General features: G+C 43.2%; 1 protein-coding gene across 2 annotated transcripts in view; it reads right to left on the bottom strand.

Moving 5' to 3' along the window:
- Window positions 1-22,494, bottom strand: part of DNAH1 (dynein axonemal heavy chain 1) — a 1,058,897-nt gene that overhangs the window by 817,852 nt on the left and 218,551 nt on the right. For both annotated transcript variants that reach the window (XM_029599497.1, XM_029599496.1), the window contains exons 17-19: window positions 21,237-21,378; window positions 7,858-8,013; window positions 5,743-5,941 (exon numbers count right to left, since the gene is read on the bottom strand). In XM_029599497.1, coding sequence (XP_029455357.1) covers window positions 5,743-5,941; window positions 7,858-8,013; window positions 21,237-21,378 — 497 coding nt within the window. The remainder of the gene's footprint in view (window positions 1-5,742; window positions 5,942-7,857; window positions 8,014-21,236; window positions 21,379-22,494) is intronic.

Genomic DNA, 22,494 nt, shown 5'->3' with positions numbered 1-22,494 from the left:
ATGTAGCTACAAGCTTTACAAGGAAATGCAAATAATAATGGAAACAACATATATGGTAACATAAATAAACATGGGAGGAAGGTTTAAATTTAAAAAACTTCATAACTAATATAGCAACAGGCTTTACATGGAAATGCAAATATATATGATAAAAAGATAAACAAGGGAGGATGGTTTACATTTGACTCTTCATAACTAAGATCTTAGATGGATAACGCAAGCAATCGGTATAAATATTGTCCCATGCAATGGGTATAGGTACATAATTGGGGGTAAGTGCAGAATAATGCTACGGTACAGATGAGCAGAATTCTTTGGGAGGAGGAGAGTAAATATAGGGAGGAAAGAAAGAGAATTAAGAGTGGAAAGGGGAACTGTCTTAGAGACGAGGCAGGATGAGAGTTATAGTCGTCTAGGGTATGGTCCGCAAGAGATTGGAATTTAGGCTCAATAAAAAAAGAGAGAGATGACCTATCTCTTGATCCCAGAAGTGGGTCGGCACATCTTCATTGGGAGGCTCAGGGTGCTTCACTACCTGAGACTGTGCACCATTTGGACTGCCTGGGATAAAAGGATTGAGACCTACCCAAAGGTCAAGTCCTCTGAAAAGCCATGCCTGTGTAGGGTCAAAAACATCTGAACCTGACCTCTTGTGCTGAAGGATCATGGTGCCTGTTTCTTATCCTGTGGTAAATGAGAAATCGGGGACTCACCCCACTTATTGTCCATTTCCTCCAGCTCACTCCCAAATAAGAGTGAACCTTTAAAGGGCAACTTCGTAATGTTAGACTTTGAGGTTGTATCGGCTGACCGATTTCTCAGCCATAGCTGATGCCAAGCTGCTATTATTGAAGCCACCCCTCTGGCCAAAGTGTGGACCAAATCTGAACCAGCATCTGCCAAAAATGTAGCTTCTGTTCCATCACTGCCCTGGAATTTACACCAGATTCATCACATAAACAAGGAACATAGAAATGATGGCAGAAAAGAACCAAACAGTCCATCCAGTCTGCCCAGCAAGCGTATGGTAGCATCTGCCGTGCCATACAGTTCACCCCCATCCTTAGTTTCCCAAACCTTCAAAGTTAGGGCCCTTGTTGGTTGCTGTCTGAGACCAATTCCCCGTTACCTCTTGCCATTGAAACAGAGAGCAATGTTGGAGTTGCATCCAAAATATTAGGCTTATTGGTTAAAGGTAGTAACAGCTTATTTGTTTTCTCAGACTGTAAAATTCAATGTCTTTTTTGGTAGCTGTCTGAATCTAATTCCCCTTTTCTTCTTTTTCCCCTGCCATTAAAGCAGAGAGCAAGAATGAAGTTGCATCAAGAGTATGAAGGCTTATTGGTTAAGGGTAGTAACCGCCACATCAGCAAGTTACCTCCATGCACTCTTTTCTTCATTTCCATCCTCTAGCCCTTAGGGATTCACAATGTTCATCCCATGCCCCTTTGAAATCTTTCACTGTTTTTGTCTTCACAACCTCATCCAGAAGGGGATTCCAGGCATTCAACACCCTCTCCATGAAGAAATATTTCCTGACATTGGTTCTGAGTCATCCTCCCTGGAGTTTCATTATGTGACCCCCTAATTCTACTTATTTCTTTCTAACATAAAAGATTTGTAGATTATGCATCATTAAAACCTTTCAGGTATCTGAAGGTCTGTATCATATCTCTCTGCACATCCTCTCCTCCAGGATATACATATTTAGGTCCTTCAACCTCTCCTCATAAGTCATTTGATGGAGACCACTCCATCAAATTTTTATCACCCTTCTCTTGACCACCTCCATCCTGTCTCTGTCCCTTTTGAGCTAAGGTCTCCAGAACTGAACACAGTACTCCAGGTGAGGCCTTACCAAGGACCTGACAAGGGGATTATCACCTCATTTTTCTTACTGGTTATTTCTCTCTCTATGCAGCCCAGTATTCTTCTGGCTTTAGCTATCGCCTTGTCGCATTGCTTCATTGACTTCAGATCGCTAGACACTATCACCCCAAGTTCCCTCTCTTCCTTTGTACTCAATAGCCCTTCACGCCCCATCATATAAGGCTCTTTTGGATTACTGCACCCCAGATGCATGAATCGTGCAGCTGCATTTTGTAATAATTGAAGTGGAGTGATGGTAGTAACAGGTAGTCCAATAATACTTAATAGTACTAAATAGTATTAGCAAAGTAAAACTCTTTGGCTGGCTTTTGCAATACCACCACAATTGGATCCTATGTATAATCTGCTTCTCTTTTCCCTTTTTCCTCAACTAATTCAAAATTTCTAAAGACTGAGACATTAGGAGAGATAGCTCCTCCTTATGAAAAAGATAAGCCATTGGAGAATCACCCTCCTCTCTGGGGAAATATTCCCCCCTCTTCCAATATCCAAATATTCGTCCTCTTCCTCACACTATTCTTTGCCTCTCTAAGGGCCCAAATGAAGCCTCAGAGCCAGAGGACTTAACATCCTCCAGATCCTCTATCTCCTTTCTGATTCTCTTACACCCAGAACATGAAGGCATATTCCTTGAGGCAACTGTGAGGAAGAGGAGGAAGAAGCTCCTGAGGCTGCTGTCTGCCCCAGGTAAAAAGCCTGATATAGGCATTTTAAAAATTCAGCAGACAAAGCTGACCAGGCAGAAGTAGGCATTATCTCTTATATTGCTGAACAACCTCTAGTTTACCTCCCTTCCAAAGCTCCTGTAGCCCTGAGAGTCCAAAAACAGTCTTCAACACTATGGGGTAGATTTTAAAAGCCCTGCGCCTATTTTGCATAGGCCGCTGGCGCGCGCAAAGCCCCGGGGCTTCGTAAATAGGGCTGGGGGGGTGGGGACTTGTTGGCAGGCCGGGGGTGTGTCCCGGGGTGGTCCAGGAGGGCGGTCCCGAGTTCCCCGGCACTGTGACCTGTGCTGTGCCGGGGGATGCCGAGGCGGCACGCACAAGTTACACATATCTCAAGCAGGCATAACTTGTACAGCAAAGGTGGGGGGGGGGGGGATTTAGGTAGGGCTGGGGGGCAGGTTAGATAGGGGAAGGGAGGGGAAGGTGGGGGGACTCTGAGGGAACGAAGGCAGGCTGCGTGGCTCGGCACGCGCAGGCTGCCGATTTTGCGCAGCCTTGCACGCGCCAACCCCGGATTTTATAAGATACACGCGGCGACGCGCGTATCTTATAAAATCCGGCGTACTTTTGTTTGCGCCAGTTGCGCGAACAAAAGTACGTGCGCGCATACTTTTAAAGGATCTACCTCTATGTGTAACATTGCAGGTAGTAAAGGAGGAGACTCCTGATCTGAACTCCATCCTTCCCATGGATTCAAGATGGTCACTGCACCCACCATGGCAGCAAGCCCGCCAGTGAGAACAAGCTGTCCTGACAACCCCCGTGAAAGCGCCGCATCTGGGCCAAGATCTCTCTCCTTCTTCTCCGAACAGGATTTATACCTCTTTTCCCGCCAGCAAAAAACAATGAATGCCTCAGTTGAAGCACAGCAGGGACTTATTTCCATGCTTCTGAGAAGATATCTCCAATCGCTTTTCTTGTTGCTCAGTTCTGCAGGAACCCTGCAAACTCTCATCTCCTACCCTGGTCAGCCCAGCCTCAGCAGCTGCACTGATAACCAAGCTGACTGCATAAAGCCTATATTTTTTCAACTTTAACAAAAAATGGCAAGGGCAGCCAACTAACTTAAGAAGGAGGAGAATGGAAAATCCAGGAGGAGAGGCCACGGAAAGGAGAGAGAGAAAAAACCCAAAGACAGAAGGAGGAGGGTATTCACAGCCTGACTGGCCAAGACCCAATTCCCAAAGGAAGACCCCTGGTCACAAAGCTAAGCTCTACTAAGGGAGGAAGTCACAAGGCTATCACCCTAGGAGCAGCTAAACCAGGGGAGGGAGTTCCAAGACCCCAGGAGCAAGCCCAATTCAAACTTCCTAGGACTCCATCACAGCATGGAATGCTTCCCTACCATCTACTGGAAACAGAGAATATTGGCAAGCTGAGTGCAACCAGGACCCTATAAGGAGTGATGTCAGTGAGCCTCTTGTTCTCTGTCTTCATCTCTGGCTTATGAGCACAACCTATGCATCTGGACTGGTCTGGCTAGATGAAGAGAAATTCCAATTGCATTTAAGACCTCCTGTAGACTTACTGGCTTTTCCACGTCTTTGTTATATTGCAAGTTTAAGAAAATCTACTGGATAATTGTTTGGTTTTTTTTTTTTACAGGCGGTATATAAAGTTCAATAAATAATACTATTTTCAAATTCCTATAGAAGGGGGATAAAAGCATTTTTCTGCTCAAAGTTGTACATTTGTTACAATCCAGTTGAAACTGATCAGCTTAGGCCTTGAGAGTTATTTGGTGTAAGATAAACACATTTAGTAAAGTAATATAAGATGTCTATGTAAAACTACTTGCAGCAAGGATTCCAAGATTAGCAGTGAGTGTATATGCCCCTTGTAGTGTCTGTAGATCCTTGGTACAAAGCAGGATTGGGCTCTACCTGCAGGGAGGAGCCCTGTAGTTTCCCACCATTGGCAGGCAGACCCAGGTGAAGAAGAGATCAGTTGGGACTTTCACCTATCCAGCTCATGTTCCCCTTGAGTTGAGCCTTTGGGTGCCAAGGCTAGCAGAACTTGAGTCTCTGCTGATAGCAAAAGGGAAGGTCCGTAGTAGGCAACTGGCACTTAGTCATATCTGAGGTCCAGGCAATGGTCAAAGGCAGGTAGTGGTCAAGCGTATCCAAGGTCCAAGACAAAGTCAAAACTAGGTATCCGTCCAAAGGAGGAGCAGAGGGACAGATGAGCAGGGCAGGTAGGCAAAGACAAATCAAGCAGGATGAAGACCAAGACAAGCTGAACAAAAACTGAAGACAAGCTGGACAAAGACCGAAGACCTGAACTCGGGAAGCAACATGTACTACTAGGAAGTAGTTGGACCTGTTGCTGAGGCAGTGAAGGAAGGAGAGAAAGAGCTCTTTATAGGGCTTGGTGTATGAGGTCATCAATGGGCTCTGTAGGCTTTTCCCACCATGGCCCTTTAAGATAAGTGAAATCAGGAGCATGCACACCTAAGGAGGAGCATTTTTAAATGGGCCTGGCAGCATCCTACCACATGAAGAGCTGGTACTTCTTGCCATGTTGTTGCACAATATCTTGAGGCAGGGAGAAGCGGCAGCATCTTGACGCAATGGGAGCCCATCGTAATGACCCAGCTTGGGAGGTGAGTGCAGCAGTTCGCAGGGGCAGCCCACGAACCGCCAAATGTAACATCCCTTTTATCAGTAGCAGATGTCTAGTGTATTGCTTACTTATTCGAGTCGTGGCTGAATGCCTTCTGTGTCTAAAAAACATATTTAAGATCTGATGCTTGTAATAAATTTTAGAATATTGCTACCTTGAAGCAGTCTTCTTCTAGGTGATCTCCTAAATAAGAGAGTTTATTATCCCACAAGATTCATGTGCCATTTTATTCAGTAAGCAGAGGTGAAGATTTCCGACACTATGTAATAATACACAGCCACTGACAACTATTCTTATGCATTTGTGAGATTATGCACAACCACTTATTCCTGGTTTCTCCGATGTGTACAATTATGGATAACAAGCGTAATCAAATTTTTAAGGATTTTACATATTTATCTGATAATATCCATTCATTGTCATCTGTTTTAACTTACTGTATGTACCACCCTAAGCACACATTATGTTCAGGTATACATTGTTAGCTATGGAAGAACTCATTTACCTGGGAAGTCCCGGAACTGTTTTACACACTTGTGCATGGCTTTGTAGGACTCCATTACATTCTTCTCAATCTGTTCTGAGTCGATAAGAGTAATTGGATCATGCATCCAACTGTCATGCCAGCGCAACCAGTCAGATACTGTGGTCCACAGGTCACGGAAGGGCTGGAACTCCTTTACCATTTTAGCTAATGTATCATACTGCATAGAAAGAAGAGGACTGCAATCTCAAACAATCAAAGTACTTTCTTAGGAAAGAACCCATTTCCTTGTAAAGCTACTATCAATAGTTCCAACATTTTTTATTTATATTTCACTACAAGGTTACACATATTAAGTAACAAAGAAATGGAAACATGATTTCCAGGTTCATAGTTCATGCTCTGGAAACTATGCTATACTTGCTGTGTCCTGTCACTGACATAAGGTTTTCCAGAACCAGATGTCCTATTCTGTAGCCCTGGAAGGCCTTCTACAGTGCATACCTTTTTGTATTACTTTTTTGTTGCACTAATTCTGCCTTTTTGTCTTTTGGATTTGGTTTCTCCAGGAACCATAAAGACAAATGTTATACTGCCAGCCCAGAATTCTCATTCTCTTCTGCAATAATGAATAGACCAGGATGTTAATATTTTTAACCTGTATGCACCACGGGAAATTTAGTACAGAGTTCTACACCAAATATGCAAAATATTCAAAATGTAATTCCCAGGCTATAAAATCAAGCTATTGCATTAACCAATAATATTCACTAAGATGGAAATTATAAAACAAGCTCATGGGTGCCTACTGCACATAAGCGTGCTCTTAATTTTAAGCTGTTATTCAAGCAAAAGTACTCCACGTATCTTTCCTTAGGACTTTGTGGGCTTTAACATGCACAGGTAAGTGGATTTTAAAACATGCTTGCGTGAAGGACATTCACAGTTTTACCAAGTAGTCTACTAATTTGCCCGATCTAGCTCGAGGTCACCTAAACCCCTCTGCTTCTTCAGCCTGTACTCCCCTCAGCTGACTCGTACCCATCACCCTGTTGTGTAAGGCCTAAAAAGCAATTTATGCAGACTTACACTTCATCGGGAGCAGCAGTACATATATGTGGCTAACAAGCCACTGCGCACTGTGGCCTCTGGTTTTAAAATATGGATTTACACACAACTGTTCACCCCGCCCTGGAACGCCTATGCCCTGACCATTTTCCACCCCTTTTTTTGTGCTCTTCATACACATAATTAGCCGCTTTTAAAATCTGCATCACTTGCATGCGGCCCACACATGCTCACATATATGGTCCTTCTAGCATGAGCAATGCTTTTAAAATGTGCCCCTAAAGTTACAGTTATATATTTGTGGTAAAACAGAAAAAAAAGAAAGACAAAGAACAAGTCGGCAAAGAAAGAGATTAAAAAAAAGGCTGAGAGAAAGAGAGACACATGAGCATTCTGGGTTTAATCAGTGTCATTGTGCAAAACACTTTAGTGGGATGGACCTGACTGGCTTCTATATATTACTACTTTAAAATGAGATTTATACTTAGAAACTTTTGGGGTTTTCTCATCCTGAAATTAATGGGGATTAGAGAGTAGAATCCACTGAGCAGGGCTCATACATCATTTCTTTGGGTCCAGAACAAATTTGTAAGATGGATCCCATCCCACAATGAATCTGATGAATCATAAAAGAACAGTTCTATTTTAATTCTGAAATTCCTTCTACATGGATATTTTGAAATATTTTGTTTGTTGGTCCTAAAAATGGTATCCAGTCTAGATTTTGATTTTTTTTGTCCTAATAGACTAAAATGGCTGCAAACCTTTTAGGGTGGTTGTGGTAGTTCCTGATGGGCTGGAAAGATAAACTGCCTACCCATTTTAACTTCTTACCAGCTGCCAATGAAAGACAAAAAACCCTGCAGCATGCAGATATGAATAGACAAAGTGGGCCATATGTACTAAACATTTTTCTGAAAGATACAAAAAAAGTAAATTTGGCCTAGTTAACGACTGGTATCTTGAAGATGCTTGCTGCAATTCTACACTCATAAGAGACTGAGCCTTTAAGACAACCTAAAAATTTGCTCCTTGTTATTTTAGGCCTGCATTAGGCTGGGTACTTACATTGGTAATTGGCATCCCAAAGAGTCGCTCTCTGTTGTTGTACAGCAATGCCAATTGCTGTGACTCCTTTATTTGCTTTTGGAGTCGTCTCACCTCATTAGCAATCTCATGAGCTCGGCCAATATCCACATATGCTGGTAATCCAGCCAATGCCATCTGAGAACACAAGATAGAGTCAATGAACAAATGAATCACTGGTCAAGAAACAAATTGAAAAGGAACATGTTACTACTATAAGAGAGGTAGCCAGAGAATATGGAAACCAGTGAATGAAATACATACCATAAGAGTACATGATACAACTGTTTTGCAGAACCAGAGTCTAGACACAACCATGTTGAAGACAAACCAATAAAGCACATATCAAAGCCAATCTATGTAAGCCATCACAAGGAATACATAACACCTTACTAACTGCTCTGTAGTTATCAATGAAATTCAGATATATAGAAAGTTTGAAAGTATACCTACTGAATAGGAATGAGCAGAGGCAAAATGTTTTGTTTCAGTTTGCTTATTTATTTCATAGGTCACAATCATTTGGTTCATTTCAGACAAAAAATGTTTTCATTTATTCATTCTCTTCATTCATTTGTTGTCCACTGAAGTCAATGAGGGAAGCAATTTGGTCTATTTTGGGCTCCAAAATTAGGGTTTTCTAATCATTTCAACTGACATCATCAGAAAGGTGAAGACCATTCCAACATTCCAAGACTGCATTAATATGGCACTAAAATTGGTATATATAGCCCAAGGTGCCATAAAGGGCAAAATGTTACCATCAGTGGCATGAGTTCTCCAAACCACCATAAAAGCAGCAAAGCAGCATTAAGAGTGGCCAGAACACCCCAAGGCTCCAAAAAATGGGCAAAGGGCACCAACAACAGTAGCATGGACACCCAAAGGCTGCAAAGAGGGGCACAGTGGCACTAAGTACGGCATGGATAGCTCAAGGTATCAAAAAGAGGGAACAAAGCATCAAAAGTGGCAGGAAAACCCCCAAGGCACCAAGAGAGAGTCAAAGCTGCAAAAAGAATGGCATGAAAAACCCCAAGTACCATAAGAGGTACAAAGTAGCCACCATCAATGGTAGGAATACCTTATCTCCAAATAAGGGGCAAAGGACATCAAACAAAGCCCTAGGCAGAGAGAAGCTAGAGGAAATCCCTAGAGGCCCCAAATTCTCTTCAGCCCCTAGTTGTTCAATATCCTGTGATTCATTGCATCCAGGATATGATTTGTCTTCTGAATCAGTTTTTGCAAATACAGCTTCCACTACCTGAGAAATAATAATCATGGAGGAGTACACTGCTGGTTTTGGGTGTTGCACTTCTGCTGCCCCTATCTTGCAAGCCTCTGAAGGCTCTGTCATCTTTTACCCCTGCTTCAAAGCAAGAGGAAGAGGAACAGGTGGTGGTCACACATACTCTTCCAATTTAAATTTCTTATGGCTTGTACTAGTTTCCATGTCTGGCTTCCTACTGTTAAAAAAGGTCAAGGAGCAGGACTCCCTTTTTTCTCACTGCAACTACTGATGGTGCTTCTGAAAGCTGGACTGGTTCTGCAGGAGCACCCAGTCTTATGCCTGTTGCAATTCCCTCCTCTCCCCCTTTCCTTGCAGTGGCATGATGGAATTGGAAATGGCTTCTGGGGTTTTTGATGTTACAATATAATTTATTAATGTACTGTACCAATCACCAGTACCACTCTAATACTGAGTTTCTATCTGGTAGACACACACAATCAATCTGAAAAAGGTGAGGGTATTTCAGTACTTAGCAAGCACTGCCAAGCAGAATTAGCCAGTGGCATAAACTCTCTGCTGTCCATCTCTCATAATGTGTACAAAAATGTCTAACACACATATATGTGTGTGAACTGCTGACTGACTCCTACATACACACAAAAAAACTTCTCGAACAAAGAAGAAACTGACAAGGCTGCTCTTCTTTTCATGGTAATTTTTTTCTCTGAAGACTGTAGAAAAGTAGTGCACATACAGAATCAGACAAAAAAATCACCATTGTTTCTGTGACTCACTGCCCTTCCCCAGTGAACAGATAGAATGCAATGCCTCTGTCTTTCTCTCAAAGTGATAGCACTGTGAATGCAGCAGTGAAGATAACAAAAAGCCCTTTGCCAATGCAAAAATTCTCTCTTTTTTAAACCTTTTCTTTCACTCAAACAGGGCCTCCAAAAAGAGCTTTCCCTGTGAAATCCATAAGAGAAAATGGAGGTTCTTTGCATATGCTCAGATCTTTCAGTGGGAGGGACACCAAATGCCAGTTATAGACCAGTTAAAAAAATGTTTCACCTTGATTGGTCTTCCATCGTACTTGACTACTTTTCCTACCTCAGCTCTGTCCAGACTATTACCTCACTGGCATTGCTTGGTTGCTGTAGTTACCTTAAGGAGAAAACCACCAGTCTCCCTGCTGAAGTTTTACATGGGCCATAGACTTGAATGGGAAACATAAATCAAATGAAAGTTTTCTTTTATTTTTGTGGACACCCTCTATTCATTTCGAGGGGCCACAAATCAAATGAAAATGGACATTTTACCCATTCATTTCAAACAAATATACATTCTTACTACTGAATATCTAACTATGTGACCTTCTTGGGTGGACTCCATATCTAAGTCTATCTTTTCAATAGACTTCCTCAGTTACACATCCCCTTCTAGCTTCAACGTTCTTCTCAGTGTTAGGAGGATTCAACCAAATGTTCCTTATTAATTTCAAACTAAATTCACCCAAATATCGATGTAATTAAAGGCCAAAAGATATTTGACAAAATATCTGAATAAAATTAATCACATCTTATGGTAAAATACCATACTAGGCAGGAGCTTTTATCTTGGAAATATAATGTAAATTCTCTTTATAATTTTGTTTTACAATGCCCTTTTTCTAGGGCATTTAGCTGAATACACTGGGTCACACTTGGGGCACAGGCCAGATAACACCAAATATATTTTGAGGAGCTTCTCCATGACAATGTGTTATAGAAGTAGTCATGGTCCCATGTTGCCCAATGCCCCCTGTTACTCATGCAGAGAAATGCAGTTTGATAGGAGTTGTATATACTGTTTAGTAGAAGTTGACCACACCAGGATGTAAAATATTGTGTTAATTAAAGGTTTAAGGACTGATTGGAATTTTTCTTTTTTTGCAGCCCACACATGGAAGGCAATTTTCAAAGCTGACTTGTTAATTGGCCTGCCTGAAAATTTCCTTCCTCTGCCTGGCTAAAAGTGCATATGAGTTTCTATAGCACATGTATTTTATTTATATTCTGCTTTTCACAGCCACTTCAAAGTGGATCATTTTCAGGTTCTGTAGGTATTTCCCTGTCCCCAGAGGACTCACAATCTAAATCTAAGTCTGTACCTGAGACAACAGAGGCTAAAGTGACTTGTGTAAGATCACAAGGAGTGGCAGTGGGATTTGAACTCTGTTTTCCCTGGTTTGTAGTAGCCAAATTAAAAAGGGGTGTTCCTGTGGGCATGTTTAATTGGGAGGAGAGTAAAAAGAGCATACGCGCATTCATTTTTCAAAGTATGAGCACTATTTCCCTCTTGCTAACAAATTTATTCAGGCCTAAACAATAAAGGGCAAGAATCCACTTCATTAAATGCTGTATCTGATGAAGTAGTTTCTTGTTCTCAAAAGCTTCTGCCTCAATAAATTTGTTTATAAGATGTCACCAGTATGTGTGTCATTTTTGCTTCTTCAGACTAACAAGGCTATCCCTCTGGAAGCATAATTACAAGATGTGTAGTCACAGAGTGAATATATGCCTGGATGCTGTGCAATTATTATCAAGGATGTATAGTTTCAGCACAGACTATTCACTGGAGGTGTTCTCAGTTGCAAGGCACACAGCTGCAAGGCAGTTTTATATCTGCATACTGTTCAGATTCAGGTGAGAATTACATTCACGGGTAAGAAGGAGCAGGAAGCAAAGGAAACGTTTATAACCAGATGTAGTGTAGCTATATCAGTAGGGTTTACATAGAAAATGTACAGTCGCAGAGAATGTATAACCACTGCAGAAGTTCTAAAAATATAAAAACAAGAGTGGTAAACTCACGAGCACAACTGCTATATAATGCAAGGTTCCACCTTAGGAGTCACCCACCCAGGAAAAGGATTTAGACATCATTGTGGATAATATCCTCTGCTCAGTGTGCAATGGCAGCCAAGAAAGCAAATAGATTGCTAGGAATTATTAGGAAAGGAATGGAGAATAGAACAGAGCAGTGGTTCTCAACCTTTTTTATGTCGGGACACACCTGACAGATGGTTCTCACATGCATGACACACTGACCTATGATCGTCACGGGGCTAGATGTAAAAGTACAGTTTGCATCCACAGGAACCCCCTTGACCCACAATAATGGATGTAAAGCTGAATTATGACATTCCCCATACAACTCACCCTACAAAAAAAAGATATTCTGGTTCTGGTGTCATCACAGTAACAGCAACTCAAACTCCTTCTACTTCCAGGCTCAATAGCCCTACTTATGAAAAGATAGCAGTTTACCACCAATGCATGTCCTCTTGAGAAAACACAACAAATAAGACTGATACAAACGCTTACATGCTAGTAAAATATCTCATCTCGGTAACAGACACAGAACTGACCTAACATACTCCCAGGATCTGTAGTAATGCACATAAATGAATCCGCACACAGTTACACCTGTATTATGGAATACACTCAAACAGGAGCACCCCTATCTATGACAAGGCAACCTACAAATATTAAATCAGGTCCTAAAAACCAATACATCTCTTATTAGGAAAACAGAACTAGCAAGCAGCTGTAGATCCCCACACAGAAATAATTGTGAAACTATACTAATAAGCAGAATAAATGTTTCAAAACAGCTATGAACAGAACAACATCCAACAATTAAAAACTCATAAAAACTATTAAAAATTCTCTAAACACCAATAAAATATGTCAAAAAAGCAGACATCACATAATATTAAATAATTAAAATGACAATCAAGAAAAATAAACTTAAAAAGCCACTTTTACTTACCCCCTCCAGCAGCTCTCCTACTCCTCTTCCATGCAGGCTGTAGCACACAGCAGAAGCACCAGTAGAGGCTAAGCTCTATACTCATGGTCCTCTTCCTTAGGGCCCATGTCTCTCACACACACACCATACCAGTCATGCCCCCATGACCAGTTTCTGTCTCTCACACCAATCAACTCCCAGTCTTTGTCACACACACACACACACCAGTCACCTTCCTGAACAGTTTCTCTCATGCCATACACACACACAGGCTTCCCACTCCCGTGTTCTACTTACATATATGGGCGTCTCACTCTCATAATCACTTTCTCTGTCTCACACAGTCTTTCACTCCCATGCTTGTTCTCTCCACATGCACAGGCTTCTCATTCCCATAAGAAGAAAAGGCCAGCCACGGGTGTCAACTTCCGCTGCCATTCCCACTGGGCTTGAACGTACTGATAGCCCGGCAGCAACGGCAGCAGGGAAGGAAGACCAGCGGGAGAGACCGGAAGCACGCGACACACCTGCCGGTGCTTGGCGATACACTGGTGTGTCGCGACACACCGGTTGAGAAGCGCTGCTCTACATGGCAAGTCAGCAAGTCTTTCCTGTATTTCTGGTCAGAGATCTGATGCCCACAGCCATGCTATTCTGTGGGCACCAATTCCCGTTGCAGAGACTTTCGATGCAATTTCGAAAACATTGTAGATTGTATGAACCTCGTATTTTCCACACTCTAGGCCTTTATGCACCAGCGACATGAGGGTGTCCTGCTGCTGTTGAGGGAGCTGCTCTGCCATCTCCTGCACCTGCTTCCAGAACTGGTAGGAGGCAAAGCGGGCAATAAGCATGGCCCTTTGGAATATTTTCTTCCCAAGAGCATCCATCGCCTGTGATCCTTCCTCGGGGTGCTGAGGTGTGGGTCCAAGAGTGCTTGGCCCTCTGAGGGCAGATTAGACCACCACCAATTGGTGTGCCAGCTGATGCTTTTCGAATCCAGTAGCCTTCTGGACAAGGTAAGCCCCCATTCACCTTCCTGATCACAGGAGGTACTGTGAGGGGGTGTTCCCAGATCCTCAGCAGCAACTTCTTGAGAATCTCATGCACCGGGACCGCCATGATCTCCTTAGCAGCCTCCACAAACTAGAGGATTTCCAGCACCTTGTGCCTGGCGTCCTCCTTCGTCAACAACTGAAAAGAGATGGTCTCGGCCATCGCCTGCACAAAACTTGCAAAAGTTAAGTCCTCTGGTGGCGACTTCATTCCTCTGGAGGAGAAAGTTCTGAGGGGAAATACTCAGTCCTTGGAGAAGAAATCTGCAGTGTCATCCCCCCAAGGGTCTGTTATGTCCGTCGGTTCCCGACGCCCTCTCTCTACCCTCCTTACCTCTTTGGCGCCTCCCTCTTCGCTCACGGGAAGATTGGCTGCCGTGGCGTTCTTCCGCCGAAGTCCACCGGCGTCCCCAGACCAGCTAGAGGCTGCAAACCGACATGTTTCCTGGAGGCCTAGGGGCGCGGCATGGCCCCGACTGAGTACCGGCGAAGGCGCGAACCTCGGGAGCATCCCTCAAAGATGACGTCACCCGTGACGGATATATAAGGTTTTAGAATTTGCTAACAGATTGAGTTAGCAAGGGTTACTCTACCTAAGCTACTCTGCTTCCTCGGACTTATTAGGGGTACCCGCTCCTCGGGGGCCTCGCTCTCTCCTTTGTTTTTCAGGGGACAGTCTGGAACCGGTACTCGCTCCTCGAGGGACCTCATTCCCAGACTTACTCGGTACTCTCTTCTGCCTGGAAGTCATCACTGCCAACTACATCAGTGAGTTACCATCACTCTCTCTGAGCTTTCCCTGGAACCAGGTACTCGCTCCTCGAGGGCCTATACGTTCCAGCTCCTGGGCTTCTATGAGACATTGTGTTTATTACCATCTGGTACAGAATATGAACTCTGCATACCCTGCCCACTCACTATATTTCAGTTTCTCTACAGCTCAGTCTCCAGGGATCACTATTCCAGTATCTGAGGGACTACAGCCCAGCCGGGCATTCCAGCTCACTACTGCCACCTCTGGTGGTTCAGTATACTGTCTAATAAAAGAACTAGTGTGTGTCTGTCTCCATACTCTGAGCCTGACTGGTGGTCCCTCTCGGGATCTTCCCCCCCGGGGCGTGGTCATCTGCCACCGGTCCAAGGATCCACCCACAACTCTCCTAAATAACAACAGGGTCATACAGAGCCTCATGCTCACTGTAGTCCACAGGGGATGGGCCCAGGTGCTAGGCCTTCGTCCTGAGGCATGGGCACCAGTAGCACCAATGCTGACCCCAACAAATCTGGACAGGGGCTACAAGCCACATTGCTCCTGCTGGCCTCGATGGAGCTTCCTCCTCGAAGGAACTGGCAATGAGCACCACATCAGTTGGGGAAAGCATCGGTGCCCCACCAAGCATCAATGGAATCCCGGGAACCAACAGGAGCTGGGTCGGTAATGCACCGATGAGCACATTGAACCATTCTAGCAGTGGTTCCAGAATGGAAAGCATGGGCATCGGTATCGTCAATGCCATAGGCCTGATGCCATGCAGCATTTGGTCCACCGCCAGCTGGACTCTCTGCTCCATCTACTCCTTGAAAATTGCTGATGCCAATGCCAACTGGGAAGTAGAAGGGGTGGCCAGATCTTCCTCAGATCGGCGATTGGCACCAGGACTAGTGGAGACTGTAGTGGACCCCAGCATCAATGGAGAATTGACACTCCTCACTGCGGGGTTGTTTCGGTGGCATCCTGGCATGAGCCGGCACCTCCCCAAGCCCAGCACCATGCATAAAAGCTGACTAGTGCCAATGTTTCCTCGGCTTCCCTCGGTGCTAGTCCAAGCCTTTCCCTGGTGCCGAGGTTGAGGACGATGAACCAGATGTCCTTGACCTGGAAGAAACTAACATGGGCCAGTTTCTACACCCCATCTGCCAGTGGCATCCACTGAACCGAAGGCCCTGCCAATGTCAATGGAGCAGTGTCCATCGGTATGGCTACAAGGTCCATCAATGCAGATGCCACCAATGTTGATGCCTCGAGCTTTCTCGATCGAAGAGTTTCTCCATCTTATTAAGTCAAGCGCAATTCCCTTAGGGGTCATCTGAGAGCACATGTAGTAACCCTGGACATCATGCAATGCCACCAGGCAGAGTACACATATCTCGTGAGGATCCGTGATGGACATGATTCTCGGGTACTAGGGGTATTAACGAAAACCAGATGAGGCCATGGCAAACAAAAAATAGAGAAGTAAAATAATAGTAGTGACAGCAGGCAATCGAAGCAAGCAGGCACTGAGGCAGCATGGGGGGAACAAAGCGAAAAGAAACTACCAAAAATGCCAAAAAACCTGACTAAGGAACCTACAGGGAGGAATTAAGAGGGACCCAGCATCGATGGAAATGCATAAAAAATGAAAATACCCAGTAAAAGGTTTCCATAGGCAATTTTCCAGTGAAAAAACTAAGAGCTCACTTATCCGCGAGGCACAAGCTCCGCGGAAAAAAAGAAACTGAAGAGGGACCTCATGTGGATGCATGGTATATGGCAGTGATAGCGAACTCCAGTCCTCGAGTGCTACAAACAGGCCAGGTTTCCAGGATATCCACAATAAATATGCATGAGAGGGATTTGCATGCAATGCTTCCATAGTATGCAAATCTCTCTCATGCATATTCATTGTGGATATCTTGAAAACCTGGATGTCACCCAAGTGTGAGGACTACCATCCAGTTTGTCCTAGAAGAATAAACAAATACTTCAGTTTGGTGTTCATTAAAGAAAACCCTGGAGAAAGACTGTTGCTGCTAGACAAGATTGTAAATGATAATGGGGTAGATGAAACTCTGTTTATGGAACAGAATGTATGGGAAGAACTAGGCAAACAGAAATTGGACAAGGCCATGGACCAGATGAGGTACAACTTAAGATACTGAGGAATCTCAGATATGTGCTGACGGGTCCGCTGAAGGACCTGTTCAATAGATCTCTGGAAACAGGAATGGTGTTGCGGGATTGGAGAAGAGTGGTGGTGGTCCTACTTCACAAGAGTGGTAGCAGAGAGGAGGCTGTAATCTACAAGCCAGTTAGCCTTACCTTGGTGGTGGGAAAATTAATGGACATGCTGCTGAAGGAAAGGATAGTGAACTATCAGGTGGGTTGTTGGATCTGAGGCTATATGACATCAGTAGAAGGTCCTCTCAGACAAATCTGATTGATTTTTTTGATTGGATGACTAGAGAATTGGATCAAGGAAGAGCACTCAATGTGATCTACTTGGATTTCAGCAAAGCTTTTGATACAGTCCCACATAGGAGGCTTGTGAATAAAATGAGAAGCTTGGGAGAGAATGCCAAAGTGGTGGAATGGATTACAAACAGGTTGACTGATAAGAGACAGCATGTAATGGTAAATGGAACATACTCTGACAAAAGAACCGTGTTAAGTGTTGTGCCACAGAGATCAGTATTGGGACTGGTTCTGTCCAATATCTTTTTGAGCAACATTGCAGAACAGATAGAAGGTAAAGTTTGTCTATTTGCAGATGATACTAAGATCTGCAACAGAGTGGCCACACCTGAAAGAGTAGAGAGAATGAAAAGTGATTTAAGAAAGCTTGAAGAGTGATCAAAGATTTGGCAGCTGGGATTCAATGAGAAAATATCCAAGAGGAAGGACAACAAAATTATAAAGGCCCTTTACATTTCAAAGCATCTTTATTGTATATAGGGCAAATGTGTCAGCATCACCAACGTATATATGACAATGGCTTCACGATCCCCCAACACAGGCAATGTTTTGAAAAACTGCTGATTACTGCTGGTTGGACTTTTCACCCTTGTTCCTTTCCTCGGTAGCTGGGATTCAATGCTAAGAAGTGCAGAGCATTGCTTCTGGGATGCAGTAATTCAAAAGAGATGTATGTGAAGGGTAGTGAAAGTCTGATGTGCATGGACCAAGAGAGGATCTTGAGGTAACAGTGTCTGATGATCTGAAGATGGTGAAGCAATGTGACAAGGAGATAGCTAAAGCTAGAAGAATGCTGGGCTGCATAGAGAGAGGAATAACCAATAAGAAAAAGGAGGTGATAATGCCCATGTACAGGTCCTTGGTGAGGTCTCACCTGGGGTACTGGGTTTCGTTCTGGAGCCTGAATCTCAAAAAGGATAGAGACAGAATGGAGGCAGTCCAGAGAAGGATGACCAAAATGGTGTAGGGTGAGTATCAGAAGATTGATGAGGAGTGGCTGAAAGATCTAAATATGTATACTCTAGGAGAAAGGAGGTGCAGGAAAGTTATGATACAGACCTTCAGATACCTGAAAGGTTTTAATGATGTATGAACTTTGAACCTTTTCCATTGGAAAGGAAACAATAGAACTAGGGTCATAAGAACATGCCATGCTGGGTCAGACCAAGGGTCCATCAAGCCCAGCATCCTGTTTCCAACAGTGGCCAATCCAGGCCATAAGAACCTGGTCACAAAATGAAACTCCAGAGGGGATGACTCAAACCAACATCAGGAAATATTTCTTCATGGAGAGGATGGTGGATGCCTGGAATGCCTTTCTGAAGGAGGTGGCGAAGATAAACACAGTCAAAGAATTCAAAGGGGCATTAGATAAACTCTTCTTATAGCTCACATATTCCATGAATCAGTTCACAGTAGTTTACAGTAGACATAATAAACAAACAAAGAAATAAACTAAAAAAACATGGGATTACTACCCTTAACACCACAGAGCACAAGTGCTGCACTTCAATAAAGTCCCAAACGAAAAGTGCAGAAGAGATTTAGTCCAAACCACAAAGTAGTTCAAAAGCTCTACAGAGCAAGATAGCTTTTATTCATTTTTAAACGGCAACTCCACTGTCTTAAAATTGCACCAATTTAGAACGCGTCCCCCGACACGGTCCCGTGTTTCGCCGAGGGCTGCTTCGGGAGGGAGCAACAGTTTTTCAAGAGACACTGTAAATAAACATATATTGGTTAGGACATAGAGCTGCAAAAAGCCGACTAGAGTAGTTTAGTACAATTTCAACACATACCTGAATGCAAGACAGTTTCAAAATTGGCAGGGAGCGCGTCCATCTTGTATGCAGACAGGCATTTAAACCTACCGGAGTTGGCGCGAAACTCAGGTTGACAGGTCACATGGTCATACAGGGCCAATCACAGCGGCCCCCATTCCTGAGGCGCAACTAGCAGTGCAAATAGCAAGTCATATTGATGACCCCACACGATTTATGTAAATAGATGCCACTCGAGTTCCCGGTTTAACCCTTTAGGAGCTACTGTATCGTGTGGGGTCATCAATATGACTTGCTATTTGCACTGCTAGTTGCGCCTCAGGAATGGGGGCCGCTGTGATTGGCCCTGTATGACCATGTGACCTGTCAACCTGAGTTTCGCGCCAACTCCGGTAGGTTTAAATGCCTGTCTGCATACAAGATGGACGCGCACCCTGCCAATTTTGAAACTGTCTTGCATTCAGGTATGTGTTGAAATTGTACTAAACTACTCTAGTCGGCTTTTTGCAGCTCTATGTCCTAACCAATATATGTTTATTTACAGTGTCTCTTGAAAAACTGTTGCTCCCTCCCGATGCAGCCCTCGGCGAAACACGGGACCGTGTCGGGGGACGCGTTCTAAATTGGTGCAATTTTAAGACAGTGGAGTTGCCGTTTAAAAATGAATAAAAGCTATCTTGCTCTGTAGAGCTTTTGAATTACTACCCTTAACCAATAAGCCTTGATGCTTTTGACACAACTGCAACATTGCTCTCCATTTTGATGGTGGGGGTGGAGGTGGGGGATGGGTGGGAAGAAGAATTGGATTCAGATGACAACCAACACAGGTCCTGACTTTTACAGTCTGGGGTACTGATAAACAGACATAAGGGAAAAAGCACAGGCCTGCTTCTACAGCCAAGTCTATAAGCAAAGTACATCAAGAAGCACTGTCTGAATTTTTAGAAGGCTCATAACCCAGTAAAAATGTTGCTAGCAGTAAAGTTTTTATAGGTTATCATAAGGCTTGAGGATAACTGCATGGAACGGCAGTTGCTTTCCTTAAAAGCAACTGCCTTAAAACATGTTTCCTTAAAACATGGTAGTGATCTGCATGCCGCAGTAGATACTACCACAAGAAGCTTACTCGGCAGACTGGATGGACCATTTGGTCCTTTTCTGCCGTCATTACTATATATTCTGCCTTTCAGACATGTCAATGCAGATTATATTCAGTACCGTAGGTATTTTTCTGTCCTCAGCGGGCTCACAATCTAACCCCTAGGTTTATCAAAATGCTATATTTACAGCAGAAATAGCACCTGTGATAAAAAAAAAAGAGGCGTGGTTAGGCTAATCTCCAAGTTACCACATCACATAGGTAATTTCTGCAATGCATACATTATTGTACCTTGCAAGGTGTTAACACATTGCAACATTTTTTTTTTTAGAGAGAGACAGAGAGACAGACAGAAAGAGACAGAGAACTGCTGCAGAGAAATCAATGTCATTCTCTATTTATACCACTGTAAGAGGGGACACTAGGGGTGGGGTAGGTTTGGGAGGGTGGTTTTACATACACAGTAGGAGGTACGAAAAGCAAAGTATAAAGTGCATTGTACAAATCAACTTCTCATACATTTCATCGATTCAAACTGCAGAAAATCTCCAGCGATGTCAACTTTGCTGTTCGCATGTTCTACTGTGTATGTAAAACCACCCCCCTAAACCTACCCTACCCCCACACAGAGTTAAAAGTGCCCCCTTTTACAGTGTATTCATAGAGAATGACATATTGATTTCTCTACAGTCTCTCTCTCTATTTCGCTCTCTCTCCTGACAGGATGTGTAATAAAAACCTTTTCCTTGCTAAGGCGTGTGCATTACTCTATTGCATTCCATGTTAGGAACTGCTCATTACTCTGCCCAAACTCCTCCCACTTGCATAGCAAATGTGATATTTGCATACTAGCACACATTGCATTCTTTAATTAATAAATGACCTTATAATTTTATACATAAGACAATGGATGGTGAAATAACTTACCCAAGGTCACAAGGAGTAGCAGTAGGATTTGAACCCTGGCTTCTCTGGTTTGCAGCCCACTGCTCGAGACCCTAGGCTACTCCTCCATCTTAACTGTAGGGCATGCAGCTTTAGAAGCCTTTAATATCTGACAGGAGTACAGGTGCAGAAGGCATTCTTAACTACCAGAAACATAACTGTAGAAGAGGCCTATACCCAGATAACTTATACCTGCAAAAGGGCAAGCAAGTATGGCACAGGTTCTTACCTGTAGACCATCCAACCGCTCAATGAAATTGTTCTGATCCATGAGTTGGATTTTGTGGAAACGCTCCTCATCTTCCAGGTGCTGCTCCTGAATGATCTCCATTTGTGACATGATTTTTTGTGGCCAGCCAATTACATACCACCTGAGTCCAAAAACAATTGGTATGACCAAACATTTCATTAGTCTTCACTTCAGTTTTTGTTTTGTGCAGCAGAATGAAAGACAATTGTGATCAATGGATTTGTCCATATAAAATTAACTCTGGAAAACGGACACCTGCTGTTTATAAAGATGCAACACCCTATTCCTCTGTATTTTTTTCAGTACATATTGGCTTGAGACTATTTTTGAACAATGTTATGAATAAGGTCAAAATAAGTATTTTTTTATTTTTCCACTCATACCAACTGTATAATCCTATGTACTTATTTTACCTTCAGATAATGTGGAATGAACTGGGAATAAGAAAATGATTAAGAATTGTAAGCAGTTTCTTAAGAGGAACTTTTATTTAAAGCTAAATAAAAGGATACATCTTCTGAGAAATGAAACATGATGATATCATGAAGAAAATACATCCATTTGAAACATGGTATTATAGAAGAATTCAAAGGATTAGCTGGAAGGAAATGATATCAAATGAAAGGATACACGAGATGATGGGAGATGGAAGAACCCTGGTAGAAAATCTGGTGAAAAGAACAATATTTGCTGTTCATTTATTCAGACGCTGTGGTGGCAAATTAGTTAATCTAGTACTGAATGGCATGATAGAATGCAAAAGAGACAGAGGAAAGCAGGGACCAGTCTAGTGCCATAGCATTGAAAGATTGTCAAGATCTGGGAATCTGGGCAAAATAAAAAGAATGCTGAACACACAGATAACTGGCGCACCATTGCCAAATATCATATCCAAAAAGGCACCTGATGATGTAGATTATGGAGAAATTTAATCTTACCTGTTAATTTCCTTTCCTTGAGTCAAACCAGACCAGTCCAAATGCATGGATTTATGCTCCCCTACCAACAGACAGAGACACAGAACAGGAGGTTTGCAGACACCACCCCTATAGGATTCTGTGCTGACCTTGCTCTCCTTCCTCATAACTAAATACAAAACACAATCACATCTCCCTGTACCCCCTCTAACAGAAAGCTTCCAAGGGATGGAATAAGAGTTACACCCACCTCAATTAAGGGAGACCAGCTTAAGGAACAAGCCAACTACAGACATCTACAGCTATTTCAGAATCTCACA

Source organism: Rhinatrema bivittatum, chromosome 4 (genome assembly GCF_901001135.1).
Source record: "Rhinatrema bivittatum chromosome 4, aRhiBiv1.1, whole genome shotgun sequence".
Classification (NCBI taxonomy): Eukaryota; Metazoa; Chordata; class Amphibia; order Gymnophiona; family Rhinatrematidae; genus Rhinatrema; species Rhinatrema bivittatum.
The sequence above is the reverse complement of the archived record's forward strand: the minus strand, read 5'-3'. Positions and strand labels throughout refer to the sequence as shown.